The sequence below is a fragment of the Saccopteryx leptura genome, chromosome 10 (assembly GCF_036850995.1).
Source record: "Saccopteryx leptura isolate mSacLep1 chromosome 10, mSacLep1_pri_phased_curated, whole genome shotgun sequence".
Taxonomy (NCBI): Eukaryota; Metazoa; Chordata; class Mammalia; order Chiroptera; family Emballonuridae; genus Saccopteryx; species Saccopteryx leptura.
In genome coordinates, this window is record NC_089512.1 from 18043087 (window position 1) to 18059197 (window position 16111).

A 16111-nucleotide genomic window follows, 5' to 3' on the forward strand; every position below is an offset into this window, starting at 1 on the left:
TGGTGACAGCAAAGAAAGTTTATTTAGAATTGTATTAGTGTTTTTAACAAAGCAGTCTATATAGAACACAGGTCTTAAGTGACCCAAACTGACTCCCTTATGGTATTATGCTAAGAAATAAAAATATATTTTTTACCAGAAGATTCCTTTTTTCTTGCAAGTTGTGCTATTTAAGAAAAACATTTGCTGAAATGGAATATGGCTTTCTGTTAGGGTGTCTATTTAAATTCTGTTCTTTCTAATTAAACTGTCTTTTAACAGTTGTTTGATGTGTTTCCTATAAGTACATATTTCATATTGTAGGGATGATTATTTCTTCTTGATTTGGGTATTCGTGTAGTGTTAGGGAAGCAGATTGAAAGGGAAAGATTCTGGTGTATTGATCTGAAGCCTGTGGTAAAGCTGCCTCTCCACCTCGCCCATCTTGTTTGTCGTGGTTGGATTGTGCGGGGTCCTAGAGAAAACCAACTTCTCGGATGCGTAAAATGCATACATCTTGTGGGGATGGTGTGGATGTGGGGGTGTTTCATTTTATACAAGGACATGATAACAGTGTGATCATTCATAAGTATTCTAAAAGAAGCTATAGAATATTGTAGAATCATTTATAAGAACAAATTGTTCAGTTTGGTTTCTATGACTTAAATAAACAGCAAATTGTTAGATTAGAGTTAATTATGCACACTAATGAGCACTTTGATAGTCCATGTTTTACTGATGCAATAATAAGCACAGCAGCAGAATAAATATTGCATAAAACCTTATTTTCTCTTCGTATAAATTTTTACATGAGCTAAATAAGAGAACACAAATTTAGGTTTAGAAACCTTTAGTATTGAATGCCTTTGAAATTTTGATACAGAATAAGGATTACAGCTGCATAGAGAATTTTTAAAATACATGAAGAATTTTTACCTTTCATCTGGCAGTAGCTGCCATAAGATGATGTCACCTTGTAGCTGATTGGCTGTTACAGTACCTAGGGCAGGGAAGAGAAAGAAAAATGCCGGCACAAACCTCAGTGGTGGTTCTGTGGTTGTTTCTATCTATTTTTGATAGAATCTTTGATTAGTATCACATCTACTGTATTTGGCCATGTGAACCATTGGGAGCATCCTAGGGTGAGGAAAATTAAGAGCTTTCAGAGGAATGAGGCGACTGATTTGCAAACGGATCTGTGATTGTAAGTTGCAGAATCTGGGCATAAGGCGTAAGACAGGGTGTGCTGGAAGATGCACTATGGGAGGAGCTGGCAGAAAATGCTTATATTAGTAGCAGAAAAATGAAAAATGCTTTTTCTATCTTTAGAGTTAATATATTTGATTTTGTTTTGACTTTATAGATATAGGTAGTAAATATGTTAATAATTGCAATCTGATTTTAAATTACACAGGGTTATTTTATATAGTGTTAGCCAATATATAAATGCTTATTCAAAGGAGCTTTATTTTGTATTATATATCTCACAGAGTTATGATTTTATTTATAGCTTAATTTGATTTCTGAGTCTTGTGGAAAATGGAGCAAAGCTTAATTCTCCTAAAATACATTTTCCTAATGCTTTGTACAGATAAAAGCTTTGATGATGATGAATCAGTGGATGGAAATAGGCCATCATCAGCTTCTTCAGCCTTCAAGGTTCCTGCACCTAAAACATCCGGAAATCCTGTCAACAGTGCAAGGAAGCCTGGTTCAGCAGGTGGCCCTAAAGTTGGAGGTAATGTAAATCCATTTCAAATCTGATGTGCCCTTGATATGGCCACACATACTTAGAGCTACGGAGGAATATGTTTATTCATGACTGCAGCACGATTGCAGATCTGGAGAATCTTTTGCAACGTGCAGAAGAGCGTGCTGCTTTTTCTAAATGTTTAAAATATTGTATATTGCTATTTCCTGTCAGAACATAAGTGAATTAGTATTTTCTTGAGCATATTTATTTTTCAAATGCCATTTTAAAAGAGATGTGTAAGGGAGGTTTTTTTTGTTTGTTTTTAAAGAGGAAGCAGGTTTCTCAGAATTTGACTATTAATTTTCAGGAACTATAGTGGTTAAAGAAACAACTGATTAATTAGATGTTTTTATGCGTTCATCTAGCTAGTGAGTCTTAAATTTACCAACATTGGAAAAAATGGTTGAAGATACTGGGTGTTGAATCATTTGTCACAATAGGAAATGGGTGGTGGTCAAGTAAAATTGCCTCAAAAATGGTTTCTAAATTAGATAATAAATAGGAAAAAAACAGGTTTATGCAGTTATGCTACACATAATACATTCTTTGATCATATTAGAACTATTGCTAGCATATTGTTTAGTTTGATTTTTAAAAATGTGTATATTTTCATATACTAGGTAGAAAGCCCTGAGTACTTTTCACATGCTAGTTTCTGCCATGTCTTTCTAATGGACTGAATCCTATACAAATAGAGTGTATATTTAACACTAAAAGGACAATTTCTTTTTCTCTTTCTTATTTTTGTTAATTTGTATCTAAATTTGGGGAAAGAGATTTTTTTTTAAATTTTTGATAACTGGTGGGGAAATCATAGTCTTAGGATTTTTGTTTTTTCTCTTTTTGTCTATCGTTCATTTATTAAAAACAAAAAGGAAATAAACTGTATTTTCACCAGGTTCTGTAAGCTGTGTTCTCTTGATCTTTATATACAACCAAACATTATTTTGCAAGTCTTATGATATTCTAAATTATTATAAATATTTCATTTTAACTACCATTAATGTGTCATGTAACTAGCAAAAAGGTGGTATGGTAGATGTATACATACATTTATATATGTATGAATACATATATACATATGTCTACTTATATACATATTTATATGTATATACATAAATAGGTACATAAAATACTGTGGAATAGAAATGTCTTACTGATTTCTCTGGATATTTTGAGTAATTAACACTTTAGTATTTTAATTATTTCCTCTTTGCAATTATAGGAATGTATCCTCATCTAAATATTAGTTATTGTATTCTATTACATATTCGTTCTTATCTCTGTGAAAAGTATATGATATTCTATGGTTTGTTATTTTGTAACAGGCTACATTTACTTATCACAAGAGGATTTTTTTCTGAGTTATAGATTTCTAATCTATGATAGTTCATAATTATTTCATGAAATTGTCTTATTTATCTTAAAATGGATAATATTTGAAATGGTGATAATATTTAATATTGTTATGAATCTGAGCTGATGGTTTATAATCAGCTGTGATTCATGTTTTACTTTTTTTTAATGAAAATTGAGATTGTAGTTTATCTACCAAAGGTCAATTAATTCTGGTGTTAATCAAATTGATAAAAACAGATATTCTTTTTAAAGAAACAAAGACTTTTTTAATGCCACCCCATCCCCATTCCTACCCTACCCTTCTCTGGTTTGTAGTCTTACCTGATATGAAAATGTTAGGTAACTTTCATGATTGTAGTCATTAATCACTACACAGCATTAATCACAGGTTGTAACATCATCTAGGCAGTGGGTCTTTTCGTAAAAATAAAGAAGAGTCTATTTCTCCTTCCTCCTCCTGCTGCTTCTCTTGGCAATTGCAGGTTTACTCTGTGTTTGTCTTGTTTGTTTTTTTTGCCACGGCTCATTTCAGTTCACTGCCCATTTTCTGTCTAAGAAAAGGGCTCTTAGCCAGAGAATATTGATGTTCCTTCAGAAATTAATGTCATTCTTGGCTGTCAGTCCTTCTTTGAAAACTTAACTTTAAATTTTCTGTTGTTGGCAGAGGCTCATTGATTTTTAAATTAGTTGTAGAAAGTTTTCTTAAGAGTTGTAGAATCTTTGAGTTAGAAGGGACATAGGGAGTCATGTAGCTCATTTTACTATTCAAGAATAGTAGTTTCTTTCAAAATATTTCTAACATGATTATTCAGTATCTGATTAAAGTAATATGCGCTCATGGATTAAAATTTGGAGCAAAATGCACCTGCAGTACCACTACATATAGAAATAATCAACTAATAAGTTATGATGGACTTTCTTCCAATTACTTTTGTAATTACTTCTCCAAGTATTTTTACATATATAAATGTTTTCTTAGGAGGACAGAATTGGCATCACTCATTATGTAGTATTGTATACGTTTTTTCTTACTTGTATTTTATCCTGAGCATTTTCTCATTGTCTTAAATTATTAATTGAACACTCCTCATGGCTAAATAATATCTAGGTTGCTTTCAGAATCCTCTGCTGTTACAAACTGTGCAATCCTTTTATGTATATTTTTTAGCACATCTCCAGTCATTTCCTTGGAATATATTTTAAATTAAAGTTTACCGAATTAAAAGGAGCAGGGATTTCTCATGTTCTTTCAGTTTGTTATAGTGTCCTCCAGATATGTTATAAAGCCATTTCAATTCTGGATAAATTAATTCTTTCTTATATTAAAATCTGCCTTGTTAGAACCTAGCAGAGAAGATGAATTATATATTGGTTACCATGATACTTTCAAATACTTGAAGGTTGCCTGTCTCTCTTTACACTATTCTGTTTTCTAGACTATACATTTTTTTTCTCATAAACTTACGTGGAATATAATGATGATTCAGTCCAGGCAGTTCCTTTGGTACTACGAAGTATATAATAAACACATACTATGGTGGTGAGGAGAGGTATAAGCCAATCACAGTTCACGGAGTTGAACAAATTTCTTTCAGATAAAATTGCCAAAATAAAAATAAAGTGAGCATCTTTGGAATCTTGACTGAATCTACTTTTGAAGTTTTAGAGTTTAATTTACTTCTCTTAGAGATGCATGTGAGGATTAAAGAAATGCATGCTATATTTAGCAAAGTATCCTATCCAATTAGTTAAAACCAATAGGGCCTGTGTTTAATCTTTAGTGTATGGTAGTGTTGCTTTGTTCTTTGGCTCTGTGGTTCAACCTGCTCTGATATTATAATTTTTTTTTAAATTTCAAAATTATTAGTTGTTAAAGAGAGTAAGAGAGAGAGAGAGAGAGAAAGAAACATTGATTTGTTGTTTTACTTATTTATGCATTCATTGGTTGATTCTTGTATGTGCCCTGACCAGGGATTGAACCTGCAACCTTGGCATGTCGGGAGGATGTTCTATCTAACTGAGCTACTGGGCCAGGACTCCGTTCTCATATTATAAATGTGTGGCCCTTAAGCCAAGGAAGATAAAAATGGGTGGGGCTCCATACCATATGTATTGTTGTAAAAACTCTTGTTACCTTTTTGCTTTACTAATTAGAATAAGGATAAAGTATTTCCTTAAATTACCCATTTTCTAAGATTTGTAACTTCATTATAGGAATTTAGTTAAACACGTTTCTCACCCCCCATTTTTTTTACTTAATGGCTTGAATACAATTGCTGAAAGTACCTGATTGTTTAAAAATACTAGTATTCTAGGTAACACTTTCCAAAAAATTGAGTGTTTTTCCTTTTTTTTTCACTTAAACCCCAAAATTCTTGAGTTAGATACTTTATTATCCTGATTTTACTGATATGCAAACTAAAGTTTGGAGAATTAAGTGACTTGCACAAGGTCATGTTTCTAATTAGTGGGCACAGTATGAAAATAACTTTGCTATTCTGCTACTCACACTAATCACACTAGATAAGTATGGATTCTTCTAGATTCTATAACTGAGATTATAATCTACAGTAATGATCATTACCTTTAAATATCTGTAAGTCTGTTACTTTAAAGCTCAACTGGGCCTAGTCAGGCAGTGGCACAGTAGATAGAGCCTTGGACTAGGACATGGAGGACCCTGGTTCGAAACCTCGAGGTTGCTGGCTTGAGCGTGGGCTCATTTGGTTTGAGCAAGGCTCACCAGTTTGAGCCCAAGGTCACTGGCTTGAGCAGGGGGTCATTCAGTCTGCTTTAGCCCCCCAGTCAAGGCACATAGGAGAAAGCAATCAAGGAACAACTAAGGTACTGCAATGAAGAATTGATGCTTCTCATCTCTCTCCCTTCCTGTCTGTCTGCTCCTACCTGTCCCTCTCTTTGTCTCTGTCTCTGCCACACACAAAAAATAAATAAAGCTCAACTGGTATGATTACCAGAAAAATAGACTATTTTTGGAAATAAGCAAACCTGTAATTTTTATTGGAAATAGAAATACTTTTGAAAGTACTTTCTTGTTGAAATTGCCTTTTTAAAGTTTAATTTCTCAGTTTTAATATCCCTGTTCCTGTAACAATCCTTTTGGCTGCTAGTCTTTTTTTTTTTTAAGATTGAATTAGATGATGACATAATTGTTATTGTTTATAATTAGTACCACATTTTGAGGTTAGTGATTTGTCCTGAGGCTTGGATATAATTACTGAGATATGTCATTGAGCAAGTCATCAATTCTCAAAGTTCTTCCTTCCTTATTCAAATGGACAGAATAATTTTTCTCTTTTTTCTCCATCTAAAATGAAAAACTATTTTGAAATGGTTTTAACTTTCAATTTCTATAATTAGGTCATTACTACCTTTTCAAATTCAGTAGTACTTAACACATCTTTAGAATATTTTGTGTTTGTTTTACTTCATTTATGTCTAACCTGAGGTTCGAGAATGTCCAACCGTCTGTTTTACTCAAATTATGCTGATCATGCTAATTTTTTATGCAAACAACAGAATTGTTTTTCCTGTAACAAATGAAGATTATGAGAATTGGTACATATTTAATAAAACATTTCATAGAACTTGTTGTTTAATCTTGGAATTCAAATTTTTAACTGGTAAACCTCAGTTTTTTTGTTTTTGAATTTTATATAAAACCAAATAACTTTTCTATATGTGTTTTGTTTTATTCCCCTCATCTTCCCCTAATAACAGGGAAAGATATTAAGCCCAGAAGATTTTAACCCTGAAAGGGTGGGGTCTTAAAAATGATCTGATCCTGATTCACATGAAGAGACTGAACCACATGGAATTAAATGATCTATCCAAGATCAGACAGTTGGTTGTTAGCAGAGGTGAAATGAGAACCCGGTGCTTGGCCCACTGTCAAGAGCTTCTTCTTGGATCCTCTCTGGGCTACCCTCTAACAAATACTGCATGTGATACTTTTTATTTTTAGCCATATAGCAAAACAATAGGGCTTACATTTGGAATTTGAGGATTGGCCAGTCACCATTTTGTCTTAAATTGCTGTGAATCCCATATAATTGACTGTCTGTCATAAAATGCCCTTATGATATTTTTCTTGGTTTTAAGGTAAATATTCAAGTTAGTAACAGATTTTTTTTTTTTTGAGAGAGAGAAAGAGAGAGAAAGTAATGGAGAGAGATGAGAAGCATCAACTTGTAGTTACTTCACTTTATTTGTTCCTTGATTGCTTCTCATGAGTGCCTTGATCAGGGGGCTCCCGCTGAGTCAGTGACCCCTTGCTCAAGCCAGCGACCTTAGGCTTCAAGCCAGCAACCTTTGGGTTCAAGCCAGTGGCCCTGTATTCAAGCTGGTGAGCCTGCGCTCAAACTGATTGAGCCTGTGCTCAAGATCGTGACCTTGGGGTTTCGAACCTGGGACTTCAGTGTCCCAGGTTGATGCTCTATCCACTATACCACCACTGGTCAGGCAGCAAAAGATGTTATTAACATAAATCAGTAAGTTACCTACTTGCTTACTATGTGTAAGACTGTATGTTTTGCTGTAGTTATTTACATTGACCTTCATTGTTTTACCTCTTACCCAAAACTTAAAGAGATAAAGAAACTTCATCATGTATGGTTTTTATATCTTGAAGCATTATAATGTTTAAGAGAAAATATGTAAATAGCCAAACTACTTTGATTGAAATTAAAGGCAAACTGAAGACCATCTCTCCACAGATTAGTTATATAGCTGTACAGAGCTGTGCACTATGTGCACAGTGTTGTGTTTGACATTGAGGAGACCGTCTGGAAAGTTCAAGGTTTTTAACTTATACAGATAATGACAGTATCAGTCAATGCTTATTCTTTCACCAGCCAATGTTAACTTCATTAACATTTGGTCCTTCCATACTTCCTTGGCCTATACATTTTGACTGAGACTTAGGTGTTAGAAAACTGTAATCTCATTCAGGTTGGCAAATTGATTCAAGGTTTGCCTTTGAATAGATCGCATATGTGAAGAATTTTACATTAGACTCATTATAACTTCATCTGTATAAAATAGAAGTTTGTAATGATTGTAATTCACGCTTATATTTATCATATATTATAGTTGGTTTGGTAAGAAGTGTTTCTATGATGGACACGCTGAGAATTTATTTATTGTGAGAGACAGAGAGAGGAAAAGAGACGGACAGATAGGGACAGACAGACAAGAAGGGAGAGAGATGAAAAGCACCAATTCTTTGTTGCAGCTCCTTAGTCTCCTTAGTAGTTCATGGATTGCTTTCTCATATGTGTCTCATATATGTCTCAGAGTGAGTGACCCCGTGCTCAAGCCAGTGACCTTGGGCTTTAAGCCAGCAACCTTGGGCTTAAAGCTGGTGACCACGGAGTCATGTCTATGATTCCATGCTCAAGCCAGCGACCTCACACTGAAACTGGTGAGCCCACACTCAAGCCAATGACCCCGCGCTCAAGCTGGTAACCTTGGGGTTTCGAATCTGCGTCCTCCATGTCCCAGTCCGATGCTCTATCCACTGCACCACTGCCTGGACAGGCGGGCATGTTGAGAATTGAAACTAATTTTTTCCATTAACTCATCATTTTTCTTTTTTAAAACCAATTTGTATGTTTCTTACTAATGAAAACAACTGAAATGCGTAATTTGTGTTTTTATAATATAAAAGGCATGCTCACTGTTTACAAGTCAAGAAATGTTTGGAAAAAATCTTGCCTCTCTAATCCCATTGCCTTGAGATAACCAGCGGTAAATTTTTATTTATTTATTTATTTATTTATTTATTTTTACAAGGACAGAGACAGAGAGTCAGAGAGAGGGATAGATAGGGACAGACAGGAATGGAGAGAGATGAGAAGCATCAATCATCAGTTTTTTGTTGCGACATCTTAGTTGTTCATTGATTGCTTTCTCATATGTGCCTTGACCGTGGGCCTTCAGCAGACCGAGTAACCCCTTGTTCAAGCCAGCGACCTTGGGTCCAAGCTGGTGAGCTTTGCTCAAACCAGATGAGCCCGCGCTCAAGCTGGCGACCTCGGGGTCTCGAACCTGGGTCCGCCGCATCCCAGTCCGATTTCTATCCACTGCACTACTGCCTGGTCAGGCACCAGTGGTAAATTTGATACGTATTCTTCCACATCTTATTCTGTGTTTGTTTATGTAAGTATTCAGGTTATATTTTATTTTTGCCCACATTAAATGTACTAGTAAACATTTTGCAACTTGTTTTTTTTTTTACAAAACATCTGTCTATCCTTCAACATTAAGAATAAGTTATTGCATCTTTTTAATAGGTACCCAGTATTCCACATTATTGATGTACCATGATTTAATAAACTGTTCCCCTCTCAGTATCATTCAGGTTATTTGCAACTTGATGCTGTTACAAGAAACGCAAATCTCCATGTACTTAGAGATGTATTTAGACATTCTGGTGTTTTTAATCTGTAGAATAGATTCCTCTTAATTTGATTGCTCATTCAGAGATTGTGTGTGTTTTTAATATTATTAGAGACATTATTTTACTTTCTCCAACACTGATTATAACAGCCTTATTAATTATGGCCATTTTGATAAGTTAAAAAATGGTGCTTCTTTTTAATTTGTATTTTTTAATCCACCTATTCATTCAACTAGCAGCCAGCAAATATTTACGGAAAGATTTTAGTATGCTGTTACTTTTGTAATCTCTGGGAAATGTGACTGAACAAAAACAGAGACCCTGCTCTCCTGGAGTTTACATTCTAGGAGCTCAGACTGTTTAAATACATTAGTTGTAATTAGCACATCCTCTTCTGTGACTTACATGTTAATATTTGCCTATTTTTTTAATTGGGTTTTTTCTCCTCATGAATTTGTTACAGTTTTTTAAATATTAGGCCTTTTGTTCTATTGCTAACACAACTATTTCCTTAGTTTCTTCTTTGTCTTTGGCATTTTTACATCAAAATTTTACATATTTTTGTTGTAGGAGGAAAATATCTGTCCTTTTATACTAGCAAATTTCCTGTCTTAAAAGAAGGACTGTTGTCCACTCCCAAGTTTATACAAATAGTCTAATTTATTCTAAAATATTAACTATTTTACATTTAGTTTATTCAATACATCTGGAATTTATTATGAAAAATTTTGAGTTCACAGCAAAGATGACATGCAATGAGCACATTTCACCTAGTTGTAATAACTGGCATTTGTCATATTTCTTTTCATTCTTCCTATATAGCTATGTTCCCACACATTACTTTTTTAAAATCACAACTTAAAGTTAATTATAGATATTGACATTTCAGCCATGAATATTTAATATACACCTTCTAAGACTTAAAGGCATGCTAAAATTTAACCATAATACCTCTATATGAAAGAAAATACCACAATATGTATAAAACAGTCCCCTTGCCAATTTTTACAGCCAAAATCATACTGACTTTTTTTTTTTTTTGTATTTTTCCAAAGTGAAGAAGTGTGGTGTGGCAGACAGACAGACTCCCACATGTGTCTGACCAGGATCCACCTGGCATCCCCACCAGGGGGCGATGCTGTGCCCATCTAGAGTATTGCTCTCCTGCACCCGGAGCCATTCTAGTGCCTAAGACGGAGGCCATGGAACTATCCTCAGCGCCCGGGCCAACTTTGCTCCCATGGACCCTTGGTTGCTGGAGGGGAAGAGAGAGACAGAGAGGAAGGAGAGGGGGAGGGGTGGAGAAGCAGATGGGCGCTTCTCCTGTGTGCCCTGACCAGGAATCGAACCCGGCACTTCCACACGCCAGGCTGACGCTCTACCGCTGAGCCAACTGGCCACGGCCATATTGACTCTTTTTGAAGAGTGTAGGCCAGTTGCCTCTAAGATTATCCTGTGTTCTGGATTTTTTTTGATTTTTTTGTGATGTTATTTAACTTGTTCCTTTAGCCCCTTAATTTTCTGTAAATTTATTCTTTTTTTTTTTTCTTCTTTTTTTTCTGAAGCTGGAAATGGGGAGAGACAGTCAGACAGACTCCTGCATGCGCCCGGCTGGGATCCACCCGGCACACCCACCAGGGGGCGATGCTCCACCCCTCTGGGGCGTCGCTCTGCCTAGACCAGAGCCACTCCAGCGCCCAGGGCAGAGGCCAAGGAGCCATCCCCAGCACCCGGGCCATCCCCACTCCAGTGGAGCCTTGGCTGCGGGAGGGGAAGAGAGAGACAGAGAGGAAGGAGGGGGGGGTGGAGAAGCAAATGGGCGCTTCTCCTATGTACCCTGGCCGGGAATCGAACCCGGGTCCCCCGCACGCCAGGCCGACGCTCTACCGCTGAGCCAACCGGCCAGGGCCTGTAAATTTATTCTTAAACTATACACTTACCTCCTTTAAGCACTACTCTTCCGTATTCAAATTTCCTTAAATGTCCTAAGAATATTTTTTTATAACAAATGGTTCTGTAGGGCCAGGGAGAAAAAATTTACTGACTTTCTTAGTTCAACATGCCTTCTTCTGTTGGTATAGTGAAATGCATCTTAACTAAATGATACACAGGGGCTTTCTGCTTCTGATTCTGTGACACCGTATGTGTTTCAGCAGAGCCTTTCTCTTCTCTTTCTTCCTTTTCTTTACCTGCCAAGCTTTGAAAGGGTACCTCCCCCTTCTAAGTACTACTACTTACCTGTAGTACTGGGGGAACCTTACATGATACTTGGGTCCCACTACTGAAATCCTCCTCTTCTGTACAATATTCTCAGATTTTTCTCTTCAGTAAGGATTCTGTAGTTGACAGTGCTGAGCTTGGATGTTTATATTTCCCCAATGTAATTTGTAGTCCGATATGTGAATTGAAGTTTGAGGTATTATTTTAGTTGCATTACAGTATGTGCTATGGGTAATTTTGTTTGCTCTTCTTCTTGGTCTCTGGTTTCTGAAGTATTTATTTGAACATCTAATTTAAACTTGGATAACTACCATTTTACCATGAGAATCATAATGTCTACTACAAATTATAATATTTGATAAGAGAATACCTTTTTAAAAAACTTGATAATTCATTAGCACAGCATTTTGTTAATTGTTGGGATACAATTTTTTTTCCATTTTCTGTTGCATGAGGTTTTAGAACTGTTTCTATATATTTCTGCATCGCTGATTCCAAATCTGAAATCCATTTTTTGGTGCATGCTCTAGTTTTTATGCAATTTTAATTTCTTTTTGTTACTGTTAATGGCATGCATTGGTTTTTAAATTGGAGATAAAGGGCAACGACTCCTGGATTGAACATAACCACAAGGCAATTAATGTTTTACAAACATCACTTTTACATAATTGTAGTTGGTTTTTAATGTAAAAAATTATTATCTTGTAAGAACACAATCTTAGTTTTAAGATTGAATCATGGCCCTGGCCAGTTGGCTCAGCGGTAGAGCGTCGGCCTAGTGTGCGGAGGACCCGGGTTCGATTCCCGGCCAGGGCACACAGGAGAAGCGCCCATGTGCTTCTCCACCCCTCCGCCGCGCTTTCCTCTCTGTCTCTCTCTTCCCCTCCCGCAGCCAAGGCTCCATTGGAGCAAAGATGGCCCGGGCGCTGGGGATGGCTCTGTGGCCTCTGCCTCAGGCGCTAGAGTGGCTCTGGTCGCAACACAGCGACGCCCAGGATGGGCAGAGCATCGCCCCCTGGTGGGCAGAGCGTCGCCCCTGGTGGGCGTGCCGGGTGGATCCCGGTCGGGCGCATGCGGGAGTCTGTCTGACTGTCTCTCCCTGTTTCCAAGCTTCAGAAAAATGAAAAAAGAAAAAAAAAAAAAAAAGATTGAATCATGGCCTCTTCGAGTAGGCATAAATGTAAGAATAGTCCTGACACCTTCTGTTATATGTGGCTGTTATACACTTCGACATCAAAGGCGCAATAGTTCATCATTTGTGACACGTGCATATATTGCCTATTTTAAAGTTCCCCTTGGTGATCAAGACAAGAATTGGCCTGACCAGGCGGTGGCGCAGTGGATAGAGCATCAGACTGGGATGCCAAGGACTCAGGTTCGAGACCCCAAGGTCGCCAGCTTGAGTGCAGGCTCATCTGGTTTGAGCAAAAAGCTCACCAGCTTGGACCCAAGGTCACTGGCTCGAGCAAGGGGTCACTCAGTCTGCTGAAGGCCCGCGGTCAAGGCACATATGAGAAAGCAATCAATGAACAACTAAGGTGTCACAATGCGCAACGAAAAACTAATGATTGATGCTTCTCATCTCTCTGTTCCTGTCTGTCCCTGTCTTTCCCTCTCTTTGACTCTCTGTCTCTGTAAAAAAAAAGACAAGAATTGGGCTCCACATACTGTGTGTCATAATTGTGAGGAAATGCTTCATGACTGGACAAAAGGAAAACACAAAGGAATGCTTTTTGGTATTACCATGGTTTGGTGTGAACCTAAGGACCACAGCAGTGACTGTTATTTCTGCCTGATGCATACAAAGGCATCGGCAAGAAAAAAATGGCATATGATCACATATCCTAATATTTTTTCAGCAATACAACCTCTCCCACACTCTGAGACACTCCTGGTTCCAGTTTTCAATGGTTTTCTTTCTTCTAAGGACAAAGAAAGTGAACATGGTGATCAAGTGTATTTTGATAAGATGCATGAGGAAATGGTTGTAGAATCTAAAGGGTCTTCTTCTGATACCAAGCAGTCATTAACCCCTCAGCAGTTTAGCTAAACCGAATTGAATGACTTAGTAAGAGATTTGGGCCTATCAAAGAAAGCAGCTGAGTTATTAGCCTCCAGACTTCAAGAAAACAATGTACTTCACTGGTCAGCTAAAGTATCCCATTTCAGGAAGCGTGAACAAATTTTTGTGGACTTTTTTTCCAAAGACAAACACTTTGTTTACTGTCATGTTATCAGTAGTCTTCTCAGTCAGCTAGGTGTTACCACTTACCGTCCAGCAGAATGGTGGCTATTTCTTGACAGCTCTAAACGGAGTCTGAAATGTGTTCTCCTACACAACAGTAATGTTTATGCAGCGGTTCAAATTGGTTATTCAACTCATCTGCAAGAAAGTTATAATGACATAAAAATTGTCCTCGACTTTCGGAAGTATGAGGAGCATAACTGATCATTTGTGTGGATCTTAAAATGGTAAATTTCCTGCTAGGACAACAGAGAGGTTTCACGAAGTATCCTTGCTTTCTGTGTTTGTGGGACAGCCAAGCTCGGGAGAAACACAGAAGGAGCGGCCGAAACGTGAAGCTCTGGAAGTAGGAATGCAAAATATTGAATGAACCTGTAGTTAATCGAGACAGGATCATTTCCCCCCCACTTCACATCAAACTTGGTTTAATGAAGCTGTTTGTTCTGGCTTTGAATTGAGAAAGTGAATGCTTTCAACATATTATTTCTGCTTTTCCTGCCTTGTCTTTCGAGAAGATAAAAGCAGGTGTTTTCGATGGACCTCACATTTGAACCCTCATACATGATGAAGAATTTGCCAGGAGGATGAATAAGGAGGAGAAAGCAGCATGGCAGTCTTTGTGAAAGTTACAAAGAACTTCCTTGGCAACAAAAAATCAGAAAACTATGAACTTCCGGTTCAAAGGATGCTGTTGGCTCTCTGCGACATTGGATATAACATGAGTGTTAAGATTCACTTCCTGAACAGTCACCTTGATAAGTTTCCCGAAAATCTTGGAGCTGTTAGTGATGAGCAGACTACAGCTGGAGCATCAAACGAGATTGTCCTCAACAAGTACACAAACGCAAGAGCTACAAACGCAAATTTTTGCCTGAATAGAATTTAAATAAGTTTTGTGCAAATTTTATGATTAAAATAAGTGTTTTAATATGTTCTATTTCAAAATTGTAGACAAATTCTGATGCAATCATATCTTTTAGTGTATTGGTGTATTTACTGAATTATATAAATTATTATCTTTTCACAAAGATGATGCCCAAGAAGACATTCTACTTCATTATGTTAAACTAAATGTTGAAAATTTTACAATAAGATGAAAACCTGTCTGACCAGGCGGTGGCACAGTGGATAGAGCGTCGGACTGGGATGTGGTGGAACCAGGTTCGAGACCCTGAGGTCGCCAGCTTGAGCGCGGGCTCATCTGGTTTGAGCAAAGCTCACCAGCTTGGATCCAATGTCACTGGCTTGAGCAAGGGGTTACTTTGTCTGCTGTAGCCCCGTAGTCAAGGCACATATGAGAAAGCAATCAATGAACAACTAAGGTGTCGCAACGAAAAACTTAATGATTGATGCTTCTCATCTCTCTCCATTCCTGTCTGTCCCTATCTATCCCTCTCTCTGACTCTCTCTCTGTCTCTGTAAAAAAAAAAAAAAAAAAGGATGAAAACCTAAAATCTTGAATTGCAAAAAAACCTGTAGCTTACAGAGAAAAACTAATGTCAGGGTTGAGATCATCACACACAAATTAGGTAAGAACAAGTGTTTTTGTGGATGCAACAACAATTTTGTTCCCCAGTGTTATTGAATTGTTTCCTCTTTCCCTATTGATCTGAATTATTTCTTTGTCATATGTCAGTTTCATTTTTTTGAACTTTGCATTTTGTTCAGTTGGTCTATTCTTGTACTAAATCTAGTTGCACAATTCTCTTCGCTTTGTAAATCTGGTATCTGGCAGGGCAGGTACCCCTTCCTTTACTTGTACTAGTATATTTCAGCAGTTCTTGTCTTGTTGAGTTTCCAGACTTTAGAATCACCTTGTCAAGTCCCATAAGAAACCCATTGGAGGTTTGATTACCATTGTATTATTTTTGAAGACTAGACATCTTTATGATACTGAGTCTTTTTTGTCCATGAACACGGAATATTTCTCCATTTATTTTAGCATTCCTCTTTACTGTCTCATTAATATTTGTTATTTTTCCCCAAAAAGATTTCACTTTTTTTGTTTGGTTTGGTTTGTATCTCAGATTATTTGTTTTTAAGTAAGAGAGAGAGAAATAGACAAAGACAGACAGGAAGGAGAGAGATGAAAAGCATCAATTCTTCGTTGCAGCGCCTTTGTTCATTGATTGCTTTC

At 36.9% G+C, this 16111-nt stretch overlaps 1 protein-coding gene across 50 annotated transcripts in view; it reads left to right on the plus strand.

The window, feature by feature from the left end:
* CLASP2 (cytoplasmic linker associated protein 2) overlaps window positions 1–16111 on the plus strand; it is a 168940-nt gene that overhangs the window by 57529 nt on the left and 95300 nt on the right. For 43 of the 50 annotated variants that reach the window (XM_066350520.1, XM_066350529.1, XM_066350524.1 and 40 more), the window contains one exon: window positions 1571–1717. In XM_066350520.1, coding sequence (XP_066206617.1) covers window positions 1571–1717 — 147 coding nt within the window. Of the gene's footprint in view, window positions 1–1006; window positions 1184–1570; window positions 1718–16111 lie in introns of those variants that run through there. The other 7 variants (XM_066350569.1, XM_066350570.1, XM_066350571.1 and 4 more) reach the window with 2 other exon arrangements.